Source organism: Pogona vitticeps, chromosome 4, assembly GCF_051106095.1.
Source record: "Pogona vitticeps strain Pit_001003342236 chromosome 4, PviZW2.1, whole genome shotgun sequence".
In the NCBI taxonomy this organism is placed as follows: domain Eukaryota; kingdom Metazoa; phylum Chordata; class Lepidosauria; order Squamata; family Agamidae; genus Pogona; species Pogona vitticeps.
The window spans coordinates 70,016,294-70,031,842 of NC_135786.1; the positions used below are offsets into that span (position 1 = coordinate 70,016,294).

The window sequence follows — 15,549 nt, forward strand, 5'->3', positions numbered from 1 at the left end:
CTCTAGTGCACTGTAAACTTTATAATGTAAACAAACCCACTTGACATTAGTTCGCCAGTTTGAGCTTTTATATGCTTTAAACATGCAAATGCCAAAGGTACACAAAGCTACACTCCTTATCTTGAAATAATACTACATGAGTAAACTAATATTCAGATATTTTTAAATTTCTTGTTTACTCATGTACAAAGTAGGTACCTTAGGTAAATATGAAAGACTTTCCTTTATTTCTATACATACCTATGCAATAAATGTACTGTAGGTACAGAACATAATTTAAGGGTCCATTCAAAAATAAACCTGCTGTTTGTAATGTGTCACAAAACTTCTGATGACAAAATTGTCATCATTTCTTCAGATTAAAAAAAAACCCAAGTCACAAATTCCTCCTGACTATTCCTGTCAGAGTATCACCAATAATTCTAGAATCATAACACTTAACCTGGGAAGCCAATTTTATTAATATTAACATATTACTGTTGTATCCAGAGTTTCCTCTGGCAATCCCAGATGAACATACACAGTAATTTTGTTACGTTCGGTCAGATTGAGAAGGTCATTAAAGAGTTAAATAGCTGAGTGGGGGATTTGCACCAAACTCCTCTTTGCCTTTTTCCACAACCTGGAAAATGCATACTTGAAATGTGTAGATAAATGAGGGACGATTCAGGCTAATTCTGCATTCTAGCACCACAGTGTTGTGGTAGGGTGTTTTTTTTTTTGTTCAGTTTGAAAGTGCTGTAATCAGTTGTCAAATATTTATGGTATCAGTTGAAGAACATGTGTTGCTATGCTACTAGAAACCATTACACTTATTTACTGAAGCAGGAGCACTCTATTACAGTGTTAAATTATAGCAGTTCTTAAACCAAAAGCTAATGAGCATGACTTCTATCCATCTATCATTAGTGTTACAATAATTGGATCATACGCTGTGAAGTGACAAATTCTTACTTAGACAACCAATATCTTGTAAATGGTTACTACACCATCTATACTGAATACCTCTTTTCAACAAGCGGAAAGGAGGTAATTCCACTGACTCCAATACTTTGTATTGGTATGAATCTGGTTATTGGACATAGCATCTGAATTTGGGTAGTAGGTTGCAACTAGAATAGACTAATTGATTCCATAGAATTTGTAGAGGTGTTGACTCGTTAAATCACCACTGATTCAATAGGCCTACTCTAGTTGCAACTTACCATATTTTTCTGTTTATAAGATGCCCCCATTTATAAGAACCCCCCAATTTTCTAACCCCCAAATTAAAACTTATCTTTGAGGATTCAGCCTCTGAGCTCAGAACATCGGACATTTTGTGTCTGTTGAATCTTGAGCGTACAGTCTCCACCTCCAAGGAGGTGTATTCCAATTGGTTTGTTCAGGATCAGCTGACGTCAGTTCCGTAAGGCTTGTGACTGGAGGAAGCTAAATGTCCGGACTGTAGGAAACTCAGCCTCGTGGCTGGAGTCTGTTTAGAGAAGCAAGGTGTATGCCATTTTGTTCTCTCTTCAGCTGTCTCAGCTTCTGTGTAAAAGAGGCCCCTTAATTTTTAGGGTAATGATTTTAGGAAAATATAGTGTCTTATAGGCAGAAAAATACAATACTTTTGGATTTCAGCCAACATCTTAAAGGTCTCTGAAGTACTTGTTTGTTTGTTTGTTTGTTTGTTTGTTTGTTTGTTTGTTTGTTTATTTATTTATTTATTTATTTATTTATTTATTTATTTATTTATTAGATTTCTATCCCACCCTTTTAGACAAAGTCTACTCCGGGTGGGTTCCATCAAACATTGTAAACTAAAACAATTTAAAAAACAATTCAATGCATGCTTACTGTTACATAAAAGTATGTAACTCACAAGCCTCTCTCAGTTCAGATAGATTGGTTGGCATTATGTTATAACTATAAGAGACAGAATACAATCCTGCCTTACATTATTAATTCAGTGCTAATAATTGCAAATTAAACCAAGTAAATTGAAAGCAATATTTGTAACTAATCTGAGAGGAAATAATCTGGTGAGTTTAATATAAAACAAGAAGTAACTTGAGATGGGTACAGTGGCTATCCAGTGACAGTACTAAGCAGACATTGGCTCTGATGGAACTCGACACCCAATATCTATAGACTGCTCAGAAAAGTAGGAAGTATATTTAGCAAGGAGTCTAGATAGCAGGATATTACTGACTTCACATTTAGGCATAAATACTGCAAGTATTGGTACAACAGCCACCCAGCATTCACTTTAGTCTATATGTGCATGAGAGGTTTTGGTATAACTATTGTCCTCCTAATTTTAGTTTCATTTAAGATAGTATGAAACCAGAGTTTAACAGCATTTTTATAAATTAGTGTGTTCATCAAATTGCATGGAAATAAAATCCTGTTTTACCACCAAGTCCTTTCAGTTTAGGGACTCTGCTGCAGGAACTGCTGGATAGCTCAATGGTTTGGGTATTTGGCTGCAGAGCCAGAGGTTGGGAGTTTGATTCTCCACTGTGCCTCTGACAGGGCCTGGACATCATGATTCATACAGTCCCTTCCAGTTCTGCAGTTCTAAGATGATGATGATCGGTATCAGGATATTGTAAACATGCTCCTGAATTCAAAAGTTGAAGAATAGTTGATCTAAAAACAATACATATAACACGGCATCAAGCATTTTCCACAAGCTTATCTAAAATGAAGAGTGGTTCCACAACAGCAGTAGTTGCTGGATTGCTCCCAGTATCATCTGAAAGGTGTAGAATTCTTAATAGCTCATTTTGTGCAGATATATTCATCAGACCAGTCAAAGCAGTGCTGAATCCCATCTCTGCAAAAACTTCTGGGAATGCAGGCACAGTAACTATAGAAGACAACCATCGTGCATCTCCACCACTGAGGCCCACAAGGAGGGCAGCTGGCCCCTGCAATCAAAAGGAAACATTGTTTTATTTATTTGCACAAAGTTATATTCTGATTATAGCAGGGGTGGGCAAATTGTAGCCTTAAATAGATGTTGAACTGGAACATTTATGCCCTAGCCAATACAGAGGATGGCTGGAAATCGCAAACCAACATCAGGAGGGCTGCACTTTGCCTACCCCGTGGTAGCGGGTGACTTTTCAAAACAGGAGAGTGTGTGTGTATATTGATTTTTGATTTTGATTTGTGTTACTTCTCATTTTGGTATATATGAAAGTATATATTTCTTAAGAAGAATTTGTGGGCCTATCCTGGCTAAATGTTCTAAGCCCAAAGCGCTGGGCAGTTGCTACTCCTCCTTGGGGTCAACAAGATCAGTACCTACCTTCCCTCAGAGCCAAATCAGCCCTGCAAAGAATTGTACACCACTGCATAGTGGTCTAAAGAGTCCAGACTGGATTTAGGACCAAATGTCTCCTCACTACACTACCAGTGAACATGCAGAATGTGAAGACATTTTCATTTTATTAAAAGGATAGGAAAAACAAATAAAAGCACTTCTGAAGAAATAAGCCAATAAGTTTAGAGGAGTTTATAAACTACGCCACGGGAAAAATAGCAAAGTTGTGCTAGTTGGTACTGTTAAAACACGATGACTTCTGTAGCACTGCACCTTTTGTATTTATCTATTGTTATATACAGTATTAAACTTCAGCAACAATGACAGACAATCTCAACCCAGTTTTCTCAGAACTTTCTACAGTGAATGACTACGCATGTCCCCTCAAGAAGGGATCTAACTGACACTAATTGGAAATCAGCCTATCTCTGATAGGCTGGTCAAACAGATCTGGACACAGCTTAATTCCTATATAACACAGGTGCTTTCGTATGGGAACCTATATTAAATATGAAAAAAAATGGTGTAATTAAAATGTCAGTAGAAAGAGAAACATACAGGGTTACCAGTCCATTGTATCTCACAAGTATTATAAAATTATAAAAATACAGCTTTGTGATAAACAGACTTACAGGTCCCTGTTTCATCAGAACAGTCTCCACAGTCATTGAACCCGTTGCATCTTTTGTCTGCATAGATCCACAATCTGGGGTTGCTGCAGTGAAATATCAAGTATTCCGGAAGGTTGTTGGGCAAGTCACCTACCAAAATAAATCACACACAAGATCATTGCATGTAAAATGTATTGAGAAAAAGTGACAATAGGTTAAAAATGGTGATAAGTGTTTAAGTTACAAAGATTACAGAAGCTCCAGAAATATTCTAGATAATGTGAAGGAACTGTTCCTATCCTTATTCTACAACTGAAAAATGAGAGGCATCCAAAGTAATTAAAATGTTATTTTGTAACAACAAACAAGCCGCCTAGAGTGGTCCTCATCGACCAGATAGGCAGGGTATAAATTAAATAAATAAATAATAATAATAAATCTCTTCAGCTAATATATTTTAAATGACTTTCATTTCTTTTTCACTTGCAGGGTAAGATTATCAACTTGCACAGCTATGCAGCAGTTACAATTTCTACTGACAGAAAATATAAGAACAATCTATTCCAACACAGTTGTTCTGTTGTGTTATGTTCTTAGCTATGCAAACAACCATTTGCTCATGCATTTGTTGATGTGAAACATAGACACATGAGCTTATCCTAACCTTCTGTTTTTCATATCAGCAATCATGTTATAATATATAACATTCCTGAAGCATGATGGGGGCAGTTGAGATAAGCTAAGATTCTTACGACATAGTGTCTCCTGCTCATCTTCTCCATTTGCACAGTTTCTTCTTGTGTCACAAACCTGGCTGGCTGAAATGCACGTTTCTCTGTTGTCACATAAAAAACCTGTCTGATTACTGGTAGTTACACATAATCGATTAACTGGGGAAAAAAAGAAAAAATTAAATATTGTAGCTACTGACACAAAAATCATCAATCCAGATAATTCTCATTGCACAGCAATATATTCAGATTTATTTGACTATGCAGCAACACATTCAAATAATTCCATTTAAGTCCCACAGTCAATCTTCAAACATATTAGCAATTTTCTACAAATATATTAGCAATTAATCCTAAATGTTTATATTTTAGCTTATGATTAATTTCACAATGTCGAGATACTGTCTTCAAACCTCTGGGAAGTAAAGTGACTCAGAGGGCTTCACAGGTAAGGAATCTGCACATACAAGCTTAGCCATGAGTCCCCCTATCCCAGAGCTGAAGCCTACACATAGGCAGAGGAGAGTAGCTTCTTTATGTAGCTGGTTCTGAATCTAATGAAATGGAAGCAAATATGTACCAATAGTGAAACAATAATAATTTCATAATTGTTGCTTGTGGGTCACTCAATGACTTTTCAAGTTTTAAAAATAAGTTTTCTATCCATGTTTATAATGCAGCGTGATACTGTATAGGAGTGTATATGCATGCAGTAGTTCAGTGCTTTATCTCAGTTGGCAGATTGGTTCTGATCCAGCCCTTTGATATTACGGAAAGTAGTAGCTATTTATAATCTAATAAAGAATATGCGCTCAGACTTCAGACCCATCCACTAGTAAATCAAACTGTGGGTGCTTGATCAAATCTATCCTGAACTCTTTCCACATTATTATTTGATGCAAGACTATTATTTGGACAATCTAAATTTGAAATATAATTATGATCTGTCATTACAGAAGTATGTTTTATGTCCTGTTCAGGAATTCAACTCTGTAAAGCTTATACATTTAAACATAGAGGGGACATATGTAGCAATCCCTGCTATCTCTTCTATCCCTGATCCATTTATGTTGAGAAGGAAGGTCTAAAGGGAGACTTTTACCTCATTCTGCTAAATTTGCAGTAATCTCCTTTCAGAATGTTCCATTCAATGAAAGAAACTGCCACCCCCCCTCTACACTTATAATGCTGAAAGTCTGCAGAATGTGTATAATATAAATATGATCTTCAGTAACACTATTTTGAAAGAACAAATCCTGCAATGTTTTTCCCAAGAACATCAAGATTAAATTGACTATTAATTGCAACAGGTCATTTGTCTTATCTGGGGCCTTAAATGCACACAAACCTGCCATGAAAGGTGGTGTTATGGATTCCATTGCATAAGGATGGTAAAATCCACTCAGGTGATTGGTACCTGAGTGAGTAGACTGGCCAATTCTTTCTTTTTAATTTACTATAATCATGCTGAGAAATGGTGCTGGATTGGACATTTTCTCCATTTGCCGGTAACCATGACAACACTGGTTGGAGGGGATTGGAATACTGCACGGCTGCCTGTGGAATGCACAATGGAAGTGTGTGTTTGTGTGAGGAGGCGGGGTATGCAAATATAAGTATCTTATGTTACAGATAATTTCCAGGTAGCAAAATATAACATAAAAATGAATGGTAGCAGGATGGTGGTTTCAATGGTGCGGTTATCATCTGGTGGTTACCAGTGCAACATCAGAAATCACTCTTAAGAAAGGTTAACATCAAATTCGTTTGTGTCAGTGGAACTGAGGATGAGGGAATGTACTACAGTACACTCCAGTATATCTACAAAATCTTCTCCAGAATGCTGCAAAATCTTTCCAAACTGGTTTTCAGGCAGTTCTTGGGGGGACGGTTTGCAGGGGGAGGAAAGGAAAGTCCTCTTACCCTAGCTGCCTGCTGAGGTTAGTCTCAGATTCTGCTCCCTCCCTAGCCTTCATATTTCAAAAAGCACTTTCAAGATATGATATATATAAACCATTGTGGCAGTTACTTCAGTGGGAAATAATTCAAGTCTATATTTCAGCAAAGACTGACCTGGTGTAGGTGGGGGGATACCAACTGTGACAATTATTGCAATGACCGCAGCGATGATACCAAGTATAATAAGAGCAATGGCAGATACACAGACACATTGTCGAGTGCAAGGGACACACAGAGGACCTGTCACAAAGAGAAGAATTAAAAGACTTATTAAACTGGAACCTCACATTAATCTTACAATAAAATCTACAAGCAAAATACTGGCTTTTGTCAGGTTCCCCCAATCAATCCTCACTTTTAAAAAAATGGGAAAAATTTTTGGAATGTTAAATTCCACCATAGTTTTTTTTTTCCGTATAGGTAAAGGTAAAGGTTCCCCTTGACAATTTTTGTCCAGTCATGTTCGACTCTAGGGGGCGGTGCTCATCCCTGTTTCCAAGCCATAGAGCCAGTGTTTTGTCCGAAGACAATCTTCCGTGGTCACATGGTCAGTGCGACTTAGAGACGGAACGCTGTTACCTTCCCACCGAGGTGGTCCCTATTGATCTACTCGCATTTGCATGCTTTCGAACCGCTAGGTTGGCGGGAGCTGGGACAAGTGATGGGCGCTCACTCCATCGCGTGGATTCGATCTTACGACTGCTTGATCTTCTGACCCTGCAGCACAGGCTTCTGCGGTTTAGCCCGCAGCGCCACCATGTCCCTTTTTTTCCGTATAGCTGTAGCAAATAATAATGTGCAAAATTTCAGCTTCTGACACATTTATCACTTCATCTGCTACATTTCAGGCTGATAATAAAGCTGGAACAGCTACGTTACAATATCTGCATTTGTTCACATACTTAAAAATGTGTTAAATCTAAACTGTACAGAAGCTCCTTGTTGACTTAATAATTGAGAAAAGCTAATCTTAGCACAGCTAAGGAGTATTTTTGGAAGTGGTATCTAATGCAGTATATATTTAAAAAACCTAAATTGCATAGCAGAAGTATATATGCTTAAGAAGATATGTTTAGACTACTGGCCTAATTAGTAATATGTTCCCTGTTCTGGCACTGGCTCTCCAAATTGCCAAATTGCCATCAAGACATATTTCATTAACTGACCTGAGGTAACTTTTAAATGAAGGTATTAAATTTGGGGTCTTCCACATGCAAAGCATGTGCTCTATCACTGAGCTCAGGGAACTCTACTATTAACTGAGCACAGAAAAGATAAAATGGAGGCCAATAGATAAGACACTAAGCCCAAGAATGTAAACATTATTCCTCATATTTCACCCATTCCACTGAGCTCCTATGCATCTATCTGTTTTTCCTTTATCCCATACTACAGGAAAGTATGTTTCTTTCATAAATCCAGTCAGACTAGTTTAGGAGAGAATCAGTTAATTGCAGAATTGTTTGACTTCCTTCATTCTCACAGCTGTTTTGTTGTGTCAAACGCTTAGTGGTAAAAGCAGGTCACTTACTCCTTGAATGGTCATCTGTAAAACCACACTAACGGGGTTGTTCTGTGACTTGTTTGTTTTGTTGATTATCTGTATGCTTGAATGGATGAGGTGTTTGATATTCTTTGTCTTTCAGATGGTGATCTGCTGGAAAAATATTGGTAGTATCTTCTCCAGAAAGGTCTGTATTGTGGTTAGTAAAAACTAGAAGTTGAGAAACCCATTCACTTAGCTGTGACTTTTTTTTTTTTTTTTTTGAGACTGGGGAGTTGGATGGTGCACTGTGATCACTGAGGTGCTTAAAATGGAACTGAGAAGTAACCATTGGGTGGAGGAGCATGCGCTAAGTGATAAGATGGGGCTAACAGCTTTCTAGGCTCTGGAAGATGCCGAGGATATCTACGCAGGCATGCAGCAGCCCCATTAGTGTGAATCGCTGAGATCATGAAGAACTATAACTGCCATTGTTTCATGATACATGTTCAAATTTGCTGTGACTATGTTGAAGTCCGGCAACGCATTACCTCCAAAGTTTTTGTACATAACTGTATGGAAGATGGAAGATAGATGAGGAAAATAGAGGGGACTGACAGAGCTTTTGCAATTTGAAGGCTCGTAAGATGGGATATTTTGCCACTGCTCTCCTGCCTTGTTCCAAATGGGACACAGGTATATGCGCTGACTTGTTCCCCTCATTTCTGTCTTTTTCTTTTTCTGTGCAAAGCTTTTCCACAGAGCCAGTTGGCCATAACACCAGTAGGATAGGAAAGAGACAGGTGCCGAGGGTTTTAAAACCATCTCACATACAAAGGTGACCTCTTTCCTTTTCTAGTTCAGCTTTCTCTGAGATGTGTCTCCTTGTTTGAAGTGCTGGAAAAGCACAGTGATATTTGGAGACTTCATCTTGGACCATGAATCTGGCAATCCTAAAACTGATTGAAAAAAATTAAAATCAGGAATGAAAAAACCCTTTCTATTTTCCACTCCCTTTCCATATTTGTCTATTCCAAGTCTGTGAGGAGGTGTTTTTTTTTTTTTGCTTCATCTCAGATGTCAATTGATGCGCTTGAAATATAATTATCATATTGAATTAAACAAATATACCTGTCTATCTTCCAAATATGAGAATACCTGTATACATTTTTTAACTATGGATTCCTACTTGTGGAATGTGGTGTTTAAGCCCTTTTCTGTCTGTAACAAAATATACTGTACACTGCTAGAAACTAAACAACACTCAAATCTATGTTGTCAAAACCCCAGCTGGCAATTAGTTTATGGCTAATTACATATATTTTAAAAAGCTTTAGAAAAAACAAATTCAATAAATCAATTTGTCTATGTCCAGCACTGGACACTCATAAGCTTTTTTTAAAGTAGGAAAACGTAAAATTACCTTTTTTAGAACTGAAGAGTGAATTTCCCAAACCAAGTGAAGCTGCATCAAAATTCTGTAATAAAAAAGTATGCCCCTTAGTGTTGGGAAAGGATACTCTTTTGAAGGCAATGCATCTAACTGGAGTCAGTGTGGTATACTGGCTAGAGTGCTGAACTGGGATCCAGGGGACCTGAGTCCAAATCCTCACTCTACTGTGAAGTTGACTGGATGACCTAGGGGCAATCACATTCTCTTAGTCTGACCCACCTCAAGCAAGAACCTTACAGAGAGGATAAACTGGAAAAGAATGCAGCCATGTATGTCACGATGAGCCCACTGGTGGAAAGTTGAAATACAAATGAAATAAATATACAATTACATCTGTTAGCCTTTTCCCATCAACTGTATTAAATCAATAGATGTAAGCTGACTTAAATATTACATGTCATAAACGTATGTCCATACTTTAGGAAATATATGAATACCATACAGTGAAGACTGAATTAAAATTATTATAATTTCATTTGTATTTTTCCTATTGGTAACATATACTCTGATGACCTTTCAGCATTCAGGTTGACATTGCCCTGTAGTTTGTTTACAGGAAACAACAAAGGTTGCTATTTAAACCCAAGAATTAATGGTTGAGCAAAATAATTACAGTTTTGTACAGGCATTAATGACATTACCTGAGGCTGAATTCTGTTCATTTCACCCCGATGCAGACCACCGTAGGATTATGCTCACTCATATGTGACAGGAATTGTTCTGACTAAGTGTTCACTGCTGTGCAAACTATGCTGCTAGATATCAAAAGGGGAACTAGCCCTGCTTTATTAGGAAATCAAACCACTAGGTGCATTCCTTGGGTGGTGTTGCCTGGTTACTAAGAGAAACAGAGTTAAGGGAAAAAAAAGAATCATGCTAATCCCATTCACGGATATGAAAATAAGAATCATGAGAGCAGATTTCGCAATTAGCCTATCACAACTTTTAAAGGAATTAGAGATAACATCTTGGTCTCCTCTGGATCTATGTGAACAGGAAGGTAAAGGAGAAGAAAGGAGAGAGAGTGAGCCGTCTCCTCATGCATCTACGGAGGAGGAAAAGGATAGCGAAGCGAGAAAGGAAGAGGTAGTGAAACTTATAGAGAAGATGAAAAAGTTAAAGGCAAGAAAATAGGGGAAGGAGTCAGAGAAAAGGAGGAGGGAGATAGATGTCTTCTTAACACCAGAAGAGGGAGAAAGATCGGGGGAAACGAAGAAGGTGGTGATGTGGGAGGAACAATGGCTGGAGGTAGAAGGCGAATCCAGAGTGTTTAAGATTCCGCAAAAGGAGACATTAAGTTGTGAAAGTATAGAATGTAAGGAAGCCAGGATTAAAAGAGAAGAAGGAAAACTGATTATGTAAGGGCTGGGACCGAGGAATGGATGGTCTTAGTGTACCCTCGAGGACGGGGTCCTTGGAAGAAGGTGATCCGACCGAGACCAGTTCAGCAGAACAAGAAGCCATCCGAAGGGGACTGGAGTTGTCATCCCTGCTGCGGGACGATATGTATAGTGAAGGAGTGGATGCTTGAGAAAGCCAACAGACCAGGAGTGGTTCAGACAATCTTTCCACTAAAGAACAGTTATGAAGAGATGTTGCTCTTGTTGTGGGCTGATTTTCCTGTTATTATTGAACATGTAGATCCCATTGAGGCACAGTGGACCCTCGACTTACAGATGGCTCGACTTACAGACTTTTCGAGTTACAGACTTCTCTGGCTGCAAAATTTAGGTTCAACTTGCAGCCGGAGAATCGACATACAGACCAGAAAAAAACCCCAAAATGAAACAAAAACGGCCGGTTATGGATTAATTGGTTTTCAATGCATTGTAGGTCAATGGAGACTCGACCTACAGACTTTTCAACCTGCAGCCACAGTTTCAATACGGATTAATTCCGTAAGAAGGTCCACTGTAGTTGTAGAAAAACTGACTGTGAAGTTCACCTCCTTGAAGCACCTACGTTTTGTGCCCTCACAAAGGCTCCAGTTGTATTTTCCTTTCACTGCCACCAGTGGATTCCCTCAATCTACAAAATAAATGATGTTTGATCAGACACTTGTATTGTGACTGCAAACAAAACTTACTTATTAAAGTGAAGCCAATTTATTATTTGCAGACATTCTTCAGATGTCCATACTATTCTCTTGCCATATAATTTCCACCTTCTCTATTTATCTGAACCAGTTTCTAACTCTATTAGTATCTGTTCCTTCTCTCTCTGACTCTGACTAACTTACTGACTCTCTCCTGACTGACTCTCACTGACTCTTTGATTCTGCCCTTCTCTGATTCAGGCTCTGCCTTTTAACCTCTCTTTCAGCTCCGCCTCTCAAGCGTATTAGCATAGTACATGAATAATACATGACTTCTACCTAACAAAGGGTGAATGCTACACCGTCCACTTTTGTTAATACTTTATGCTAGAAAAACCCTCTCTTGTCATTTCCTGCCCAAAACGAGGAACCGTCATCCACTGCCAAACAACCTGATCACAATCTAATACACCCATGATTACAAATGAGTTTCAAAAAAGAAAAAGGAAGCGTTGCATTTAGGCAGCAAAAATCAGATACACACAAACAGGGTGTGTCAAAGCTGTCTTGGAAGTAGTGCATGCAAAAAAGAGTCTGAGTACGACAGCTTAAGAAGGATATCAAGAAGTTGGAACATGTCCAGAGGAGAGCAACCAGAATGGTAAGAAATTTAGAAACCATACTCTGTGAAGAAGTTGAGGCATAAGTTGGCTTTGCCATTTTACAACATAGTGTCTTGACCTTAAAGGTCTTTGGAATCTCGAACAAACAGCACTATTCTTTGTAGAACTTTAAGAAATCAGTTAATAATCCCATGCTCTTATCTTCAAATAAACTTTAAATGTGTCCTCTTTGATTGGTCCTTATAGCCATTGACCTGGATCAGAAAATTTCACTTTGATACTCAAAAGACCTTTAAAGTAGATTCATTTGTACAACTTTTCACACATGGGTGATTAAAGTAGTAACTTCAAATTTTCTGTATGCAAACTTTCATAATCATAAACATGTGCGATTATGTAGAAGTTGTGTCATGGCAACTGGATTTCTTTCTTGATAGGCTGAAACATTTCACTACTCATCCAGGCAGCCTCCAGATAACCACATCTGGATGACTGAGAATCTTCACAGATATATGTACAATTATGGTTGAATAGGGATAAGATAGAACAAATTAGTATCTACATTATAAAATTTTAGCAGGACAGAACTCATCAGATACCCCAAGATTTAGATCAACCATTATGCACCCGAGGCATTATATCTGTAGATCAGTATTAAGATATGACGCTCTTTGTCATTTTACCGTACAGTATTTTGACTGACAAATGTAAGTTGTGTGACATACTTACCTTTTACAAAATAAAAGGTAATATTTTTGGATATTCTCGTATCCTAGCAAGGGCAGGAGAAAAGTGTAGTCTTGAATAGCACTAATACAGTTGTGTTCAAAATTATTCAACCCCCACTGAAATTGAATGTTTTGGCCATTTTGACATTGATTTTGATCATTCAGTCATCTTGCTTACATTTACATGAAAGAGGCACTTGTAGGTCAGAAAAATAAAACCTTAAGTTTATAATGAAATAACCACAAATGTCTTTTCTGTGCTCACATCATTATTAGTTTTTATTCAACCCCCAAGTGACATTCAATCTTAGTACTTAGTACAACATCCTTTTACAGTTATAACAGCTTTTAAACGTGAAGCATAGCTTGACACAAGTGTCTTGCAGCGATCTACGGGTATCTTCGCCCATTCTTCATGGGCAAAAGCCTCCAGTTCAGTCAAATTCTTAGGCTTGCGCACTGCAACTGCTTTCTTTAAGTCCCACCAGAGGTTCTCAATCGGATTTAAGTCTGGTGACTGCGATGGCCACTCCAAAATGTTCCAGCCTTTCCTCTGCAACCATGCTCTAGTGGACTTGGAGGTATGCTTGGGATCATTGTCCTGTTGAAAGGTCCAAGGTCTCCCAAGCCTCAGGTGTGTGACGGACTGCATCACATTTTCATCCAATATCTCCTGGTACTGAAGAGAATTCATGGTACCTTGTACACACTGAAGCTTCCCTGTACCTGCAGAAGCAAAACAGCCCCAAAGCATTATTGACCCTCTGCCATGCTTCACAGTAGGCAAGGTGTTCTTTTCGTCATATGCCTTGTTCTTCCTCCTCCAAACATAGCGTTGATCCATGGGCCCAAACAGTTCTAATTTTGTTTCATCAGTCCACAGAACACTATCCCACAACTTTTGTGGTTTGCCCACATGACTTTTGGCATACTGCAGTCGACTCTTCTTATTCTTGGGAGACAGCAAGGGGGTGCGCCTGGGGGTTCTGGCATGGAGACCTTACGCAGTGTGCGCCTTATTGTCTGAGCTGAAACTTCTATACCCACATCTGACAAATCTTTTTTCAGTTCCTCAGCAGTCACACGGGGACTTTTCACCACTCTACGCTTTAGGTAGCGCACAGCAGTCGAAGTCAACATCTTCTTTCTTCCACGACCAGGTAGCATTTCAACAGTGCCCTTTGCCTTGAATTTGTGAATGATGCTTCCTATGGTGTCTCTTGGTATGTTTAACTTCTTTGCAATCTTCTTATAGCCATTGCCCTTCCTGTGAAGACAAATCACCTCTTCTCTTGTCTTCCTGGACCATTCTCTTGACTTCACCATGTTTGTAACCACACCAGTAAATGTCTAGAAGGAGCTGAGTATCACAGTCATTTTAAAGCTGCCTAATTGGTGCTTATTATGCTTGATTGGTGCTCGGTGACATCCACAGGTGTTTTCAATACCTGATCGAAAACACCTGAATGAACCTCTCTTCTTCAGAGTGGTAGTCTTTAAGGGGTTGAATAATTGTGGCAATGAAGAAACCACAAAAGAAACATTTACTACTGTATTACATAAACAATTGATGTTATTTTAGTTGCATTTGGTTCTTTAAAACGTCCTTGTAGGATTTCATTCTGAATACAATTCCAAATGTACACTATAGTCCCTAAACCCCTTTACAGCATTGGGGGTTGAATAATTTTGAACACAACTGTATATTGAAACTGATTACACGGTGCCTAGCCTAGTGCATCTTAGTGAGGCCACAGCACCCCTATACAATCACTGCCATGGTGTACACTTAGAGCCCTTTGGTGGAGGTATTTGCCTGCTCCATGTGCCCCTGAAGTGCAGATGTTCCATGCTAAGGGCCCTCTAACTCTAACCATAAATTTATCACCACTTCAAGCCTTTAAGATTTGCAAATAGCAAGCCTGGGATTGAAGTTACTGTAAGCTTCAAGCCAACTCCTGTAAAAATTCATGTACTTTAAAAACCAAATAACTTCCAGGTACACACTCTCTTTGTCTTCTTATTGTGCGTGCCAAGTTTTAGATGTTGAGCTTTCATGAGCTTGTAGTTACAGCTGATACTGACACACATATTTTATTACAGATAATCATACAGAAGAGTATCCTATTTATACAACAGAATTTCTAATACAGTGGTGCCTCGCTTAACGATGTTAACTGGTTCTCAAAAAACATCGCTATGGGAAAACATCTCTAAGCGAAACACCATTTCCCACAGGAATACACTGAAAACCGGTTAATCCGTTCCAATGGGAACGGATTACCGTCCTTAAGCGAAAATCGCCATAGGAAACATCGCTAAGCGAAACAATGTTTCCCCCATTGGAATGCATTGAAGCCTATTCAATGCATTCCAATGGTTTTGCGATGTTCGTTTTCACTATTTTTAAAGTGTCTTAAAATGTTCAAAAACTGTTTTAAATGCTTGGGATCGTCAGTGCACCTTGTAAAACCTTTGCAAACTTAATTTGGCTTTGTTCTGAGTCTTCGTTAATTTTTGGCGAATTTTTTTTTCTCCCCCATTGGAATGCATTGAACTGTAGGTTTGACAGCTGTCAAACCTGTAGTTCAATGCATTCCAATGGGGGAGAAA

General features: G+C 38.5%; 1 protein-coding gene across 1 annotated transcript; it reads right to left on the minus strand.

Moving 5' to 3' along the window:
• Window positions 1-50: 50 nt before the first annotated feature.
• Window positions 51-10,349, minus strand: LDLRAD1 (low density lipoprotein receptor class A domain containing 1). The gene is made up of 6 exons (XM_020799620.3): window positions 10,192-10,349; window positions 9,521-9,575; window positions 6,729-6,854; window positions 4,677-4,814; window positions 3,946-4,074; window positions 51-2,915 (listed from the first exon to the last, which is right to left on the minus strand). The coding sequence occupies exons 1-6, from the start codon at window positions 10,210-10,212 to the stop codon at window positions 2,767-2,769; spliced, it is 618 nt and encodes a 205-aa protein (XP_020655279.3). The 5' UTR covers window positions 10,213-10,349; the 3' UTR covers window positions 51-2,766.
• Window positions 10,350-15,549: the final 5,200 nt, after the last annotated feature.